Source organism: Echeneis naucrates, chromosome 7, assembly GCF_900963305.1.
Source record: "Echeneis naucrates chromosome 7, fEcheNa1.1, whole genome shotgun sequence".
Taxonomy (NCBI): domain Eukaryota; kingdom Metazoa; phylum Chordata; class Actinopteri; order Carangiformes; family Echeneidae; genus Echeneis; species Echeneis naucrates.
Window position 1 is genome coordinate 6,673,886 of NC_042517.1, and position 6,535 is coordinate 6,680,420.

The 6,535-nt window shown below is 37.6% G+C and overlaps 1 protein-coding gene across 1 annotated transcript; it reads left to right on the forward strand.

The window, feature by feature from the left end:
• Positions 1–2,941: 2,941 nt before the first annotated feature.
• bcas2 (BCAS2 pre-mRNA processing factor) lies at positions 2,942–6,151 on the forward strand. Its single transcript, XM_029506786.1, has 7 exons — positions 2,942–3,121; positions 3,859–3,951; positions 4,046–4,116; positions 4,573–4,734; positions 4,818–4,868; positions 4,952–5,032; positions 5,125–6,151. The coding sequence occupies exons 1-7, from the start codon at positions 3,029–3,031 to the stop codon at positions 5,249–5,251; spliced, it is 678 nt and encodes a 225-aa protein (XP_029362646.1). The 5' UTR covers positions 2,942–3,028; the 3' UTR covers positions 5,252–6,151.
• The last annotated feature ends 384 nt before the right edge of the window (positions 6,152–6,535 follow it).

Genomic DNA, 6,535 nt, shown 5'->3' on the forward strand with positions numbered 1-6,535 from the left:
TCGAACCAGGACTACGTATTGTTACGTAGTGACGTAAGTAAGAACCCGACTGTTGATTTGCCTGTTTTCTTGCATTCACAGGGCGGTTTATCAGGTGCATGTCACTGAAACCAGTGCATTTAATACCGCAGTCCTCGAATAAATCCTCCTTTGAATTACACCGTTCATTTTCACATATTAATGACAACATCGTTATCAACAATATTAACAATATGAATTGGATTTTTCTGATGGGAACCTCAAAGTTATGGCTGGAATCACATCGACCAATTGGGTTTCTAACATAAATGTTTCATTTGTATTTCATTTCAGTTGAGGACTTTAAAATTCAGCCTCATTGCCAGGCCCATTGATACTGGCCCTAGTTTTTATCTGCTGAGAGAAGTCAGCAGAAATACAGGTTTTAATGTAAATGAAACTCTTATTTATGGTGAGGGTGCTTTCGGGTTTTTTTTTTTTTTTTTTTTTTTTCAGACTTCTTTCAGACAGACAAGAAATTGTAATCATGCCATTCCTACTAAGAAACTGATTCTTAAGAGATTTGTGCAAAAGAACCAAACTGAGAGGCTTGATCAAAAACAGGCTTGAAGTTGTGTTTATGTGTTATATATATATATATATTAAACTGTGTTAAAACGGAAAACTACACAACATTTTTTACTTCACTGTTGAATGCAATCAGCCCTTCCCTTGCCTGGAGCTTTGTCTCTGACCACTTATGCACAACTCTGCCGCATTCTCCTTTAAAGGCACAAATGCCATCAGTGATTTGATCACTGATGGCATTTGTGCTTTTAAAAATGATTGCACAGTGTGACCTTAAACAAGGTAGATGTAGACAGAGAATTAAAATGGTGCAAACGATTATCAGGATCTAATGCACAGGTTATAATATTGCTGGAAAACATAGCAGATGAATTTTGATTTGATGTCTTAATTAAAGAGGTCGAAAGGCACAATTTCTGATCAATTTACTGACTCATACATCATCAGTCAGACACCAAAAGGTGAATCAACTGTAAAAATACATATATTTACAACAGCACTAAAACTCATGGAAGACGCATTAGAATACAAAATTTATTATTTGTCTAGCATCCACTGACAGCCACGAACTTGTGCTTCAATTGATACATGAGTTATGCCACAATCTCCATTTACTAAACACTGTAACTGCATTAATAGGCCAATAATAAATACATAATTGAAGACCAATGTATGCTACGAATACGAAGACATTCTTGAGTCTTTTCAAGAAGCAAAATCATCCAGCCAAAATACTTGAGCCACTTTATTGTGATTCTTTTCGTTTACCATATGTTCAGTTCCTTGGCTCAAGTCTAACCTACAGCAGAGCTGTCAGACTCTATCAAATGTTATTTCCACATCTGGACCAATTCTGACACACATGCAAATCTTATTGCTGTCGGTCAACACTAGAGGATAAATAAAAGCTGAAAATAACCCATAACTTCTGTGAGGTCAGCATGTGGATTTTGTCCACAGGGTGAGTGTATAGTTAAACGTACATTACAGACAAAGAATTCTCTGTAATCATTAAAGTGTTTTTATTATAACTAAAATATTATCAGCTTATTAACATTACAGATAATATGTAAAAAATTGTTAGAATGTGCAACAGGGCGGATAGAAAGTCTCTTTTTGATGCTTTTAATTATTGTCGAGCTCTCCAGACTGGCTCATGAAGGCTCTCAAAATTTGGAGTAGGAGTAAAATGATACATGTAACCTTTTTTCACTTCCAAGTGAAGTTTATTCTTACATTTAACGAACACAAATTTTATTCAGTAGCATAATCAAAAATAATATAGTTTCAATATCATTCATGCTATATATTTTTAACATGTCCAACAAAGCATCATACCATATCTAACAGGCAGTGTTTCACTTCGTCTCACCACAGTGCTATTCTATTACAGCCCGTCACACACATGGTACCTGGAATAATAATTTGCCCAAGTTCCAATGAAATATGTCTGGGTCTGCACAGTCACGGCCAAAAAAATTTGGAAACCCTTACATTTCTGTCTGATAATGCACAACTTGTCCCAGAAAGTAATTGCATTTAAGAATCCATTGGTATCCACGTGTTTATTTCTTTTGTTAACATTCAAGTAACACAAAAAAGATGAGAGAAAAAGTCAGATTTGATCTTATTCCTCACAAGTAGTACATCCTCTAAAACAAATAACTAAAATAAATCGCTCAAACACAACCATTAATTCATTTCTCAATCCTTGCTGCTGGATTTTTGGTCCACTCTTCTTTTTCCAACCACTCCAGGTTTTTCAAATTTGAAAGGTGCCTTCTTCCAACTGCTGTTTTGCAATCTTTCCACAGCTGTTTTGTGGGTTTCAGGTCTGGAATCTTTGCTGGCCATTCCAGGACTATTCAATGCTTTGTCTTAAACTATTTTTGAGTGTTTTTTGAAGTATGTTTCAGGTCATTAGGTCATATGGCTCACAGATGAGTCACAAAAGTAATATAGGAGTCATATAAAATAAAGATGGTCATAAATAAAATTATAAAATAAGAAATATGGTACAGGGAGACCAAACAGTCTATTATCTACTATTGAAGGACTGATAAACTCTGCAAATGTTTAATAAATCAAACACCTGTGGAGGTTTTTCAGGCACACAAAGGAGTAAGCAGCCAAACTGCTTTTCAAGCAAGGAAAATCCAAAAAGCCTCATATAATAGAAAGATGGCTTTCATTCAAAGCACATTACAATTTGCATCCAGTTCAGCTATTCACACAAACACACACACACTAAACGCCTGTACTTCAGCGGGGTTTAAGGGGTTTAATAAATATTCTTTCTATTCCACTCCACAAGATGTCACTAATCAATATTTACGTCCATGTCAGTCTGCGTTTTATTTTGAAGGCCGGCACCGGAAGTTTCCCGTCGGTCAGCTAGCATCATCCCGGAGAAGTGTTTCAGATCTGAGGAATAAACTCAGCGTAGCAGACCGATTTTATTTTTTTATTACCCTTTTCAACAATGGCCGGGACGGCTTCAGTAGCTGGTGAAGTGTTTGTGGATGCTTTGCCATATTTTGACCAAGGTTATGACGCAGCAGGTGTGAGAGAAGCGGTGAGTTTGTAGCAGAGCAGCATGCTAGCTTAGCTAACCACGCTGCGTCCAATGATGGAAGTGACACACTGAAACATCTCAACAGATTAAAAACTACTTGTTTTTTTTCCCCTCTCGATCGCTTTCTAGTTGCTTTTACACATTAATTTGCCAATGTTGTGTACTACTTAGTGTTAGATCGGCAGGTACAGTTTCGCTCCCGGTTACCTGGAAGTAGACACAGTACCATTCAAAGGACGGAGGCGCTAAAAGTTGCCGGAGGATACTTCCAAACATAATGTTGTGGATAGTTTTTACTGTCTTGAGTTCAAACAAAGTGCAGCGAGGCAGTTGGTAGGTAGTTTAATGTTTTAAGCACTATGGAGAGGTGATCTTCACTTTCCTGCCGTAGACATCAGATCTGCTGAGTCCTTGTTGTAGGTAGCTGAAGATACTGTAGGTCTAAATCCTGTCTCTGTAGGTTTTGTGTTTGTGTCATAACACAGAATGAATCTGAGACCAACCAGCCATCTTCCTGCTGATGTAGTGTGTGATGGATCGTAATTTAAACTTTATATTAATAATAATAAATTAATGGCGATTAATCGAGACTTGGAAAAACCTGATGGTGATGATTATGATGATATCAATAACAAATCATCATTCTTCTTTTTGGTAGTGTGTGCTTTAAAGGATAGAGTGTCTTTGGTGCTTTTCTTGTGCAAAAAAATGTAAATGTATTTTATCTTGTGTCACAGGCTGCAGCATTGGTTGAAGAGGAGACCAGAAGATACAGACCAACGAAAAACTACCTGAGCTACCTGCCAACACCAGACTTCTCTGCTTTTGAGGTGACAAATCCTCAGACGTGTGAAATCTCCCTCATAGCTTAAATTATGCGACATAAATAAGACATCTTTTTTTTTTTTTAAACTCCCCCTTCAGACAGAAATTATGAGGAATGAATTTGAGCGGCTTGCTGCACGGCAGCCCATGGATCTCCTGAGCATGAAGAGGTAAACCCTTTCCACTATTTGAGCCACATTTTCTTTATTTGCCTCAGAGAACAAGTTATTTTGCATTAACTGTATATCTGGTACTTATTGAAGTACAGCAGTTATTTTTTAAATGACGGATTTATTCTAATCTATTCCAGGCTGTTTGTATTGGTCAACTTCGCCTAAAGTCAAGGATCACTTGTTTAAACGATGATGAATTTTCTTGTACCAGAAAGTGAATGAAAATAATATAAACAGACAAAAATATTACATAATCCACCTACCTCATTACAGCTTTGCATGTCTGGTTGCTTCGTGGAGGTGATTAAAATGTTCAGTCATGAATTTGTTATATCTGTCAGTGCTCATTATTAACACTACTATGGTAGTCAAATTGAAAAATTGAAAATTTGACTAACATTTATAATGACAATATAATTATTAGTTGCATTAACATTTTTCCTCCCTTTGGAGATATGAGCTGCCTGCGCCGTCAGCAGGACAAAAGAACGACATTACAGCATGGCAAGAGTGTGTTAACAACTCAATGGCCCAACTGGAGCATCAAGCAATCCGTATTGAGAACCTGGAGCTCATGTCCCAATACGGAACCAATGCATGGAAAGTCTACAATGAGTATGTGGCAACAGTCTTCTCTCACAGACAGTTCCTCAGTGAAAACCAAGTTCTCACTAACTTGTTATTTTCTTGCACTACAGTAACTTGGCCTTCATGATTGAGACTGCACAAAAGGAACTTCAGAAATTCAGGTGAGACCTCATTTGAGCATTTTGACTTGCCGAAAGGTGTTGTTGAATTTCCTGTTGTAGTTAATTTTCTTTTTTTATTACAGGAAACAAATTCAGGATATGAACTGGCAGCGTAAGAACGATCAGTTGGCTGGAGGAGCTAAACTGCGAGAGCTGGAGTCAAAGTATGTTGTATGGAGAGGTTAGATGTTAACTTCATTCTGCGGGCATAACATGGTAAATTGTCATCTTAAATTCTGTATCTGTCCCTGGACAGCTGGGTGTCTCTGGTCAGCAAGAATTTTGAGATCGAGCGTGCCATTGTCCAGCTGGAGAATGAAGTGACTCAGCTCAGACAACAGCAGGGGGACGAGAACAAGGAGAATATCCGACAAGACTTCTAGAGCAGCGGTAGCAGCTCTCACAGCACTGATCTACAAACTGATGGTCCCTCAGTCACACAGATTTCCTCTTGTATCATCAGGCTTACTGAACTAAGAAGTCAGAGGATGGACATGAAAGAAATTTGATGTAAAATGGGCATCCCTCCAACTTTTGACATTCAGAAGGTGTTTAAAGCAAGACTATGTACAGGTTGCTTAAAGAGGGAGAGCACTCACCTTTTTAGAAAATGAAAGTTGAATTCATGAGCAACTACAGACAATCTATCGATTGGATCACACCAGTTGTGATGCCTGTTAATATGTTCCCTGTTCTGACCTATGACTGCCAAGACTCCGTATCTTGCATGGTTTGCAGTGATAACAAATGCCTGCAAGAGAACTCTTCTGTTTTGACAAAACAACTGCAGGATGACATCTTGTTACAATGACACACACACGCACAATGTGCAAACAATACCAGTCACACCATGTGAGCTGGTTAAAAAAACACACCTTTGCTTAATTCAGTACAATTATGGGTTTAACTGCAACAGCTGTGGCTTTCCTTGGTCTAAAGTGTCCAGCAGCTTGGTCACCAATGCTCACCAGTGATGGATATGTAAATGGCATTAAGCTGATTTGCTGGCTTTGAAATAATTTTATTTTGTTGTAATCTAGTTTTGTGTCAGCATTACCAATTCATAAATGCCACAGAAGGTTATTCAGCAAAAGTGACATAGTCTTGCTTTAAATTGGAATTTATACCAGCATGTAAGATTCAATATTTAAGGTTGTCTGCAGACAGACGTGTGTGTTTAGAATAAAGTGTACATAGTTTGCCAAGTCTGATAAATGAGCACGCCTTGATTTCCATTCATTGAAAATTTTTACACTGTTTTAATAAAATGGACATTTCTTGTTTTTCCTGCTGTGAATTTGATTATTTCACATCAGATATCGACATTTCTGTGCGGTACAATTTAAATATCCATTGTCTCCGACTGGAGCTACACAGGAATATTCAAACCCCTCTCTAAACCATGCAATCGGTCAGTTTCCTTATTGTATGAAGTTACAGTTTATTCAAATGATGATCCCACTCCCAGTACGATGCATAACCAGCCATAGTGAACAGACAATGACTAAAGTTCCCTTTAACCTTCCCTTTAAAGCTTTTGTTTACCTTCACAGGGATGTATAGGAGATTGAACCAAGTGTCTGGTTTGTCAGACATGATGTCTTGTATTTATGGTAAATGATTAGACCTCATTTGTCAAATTGTCAAGATGTCTGTAATAAAAAACC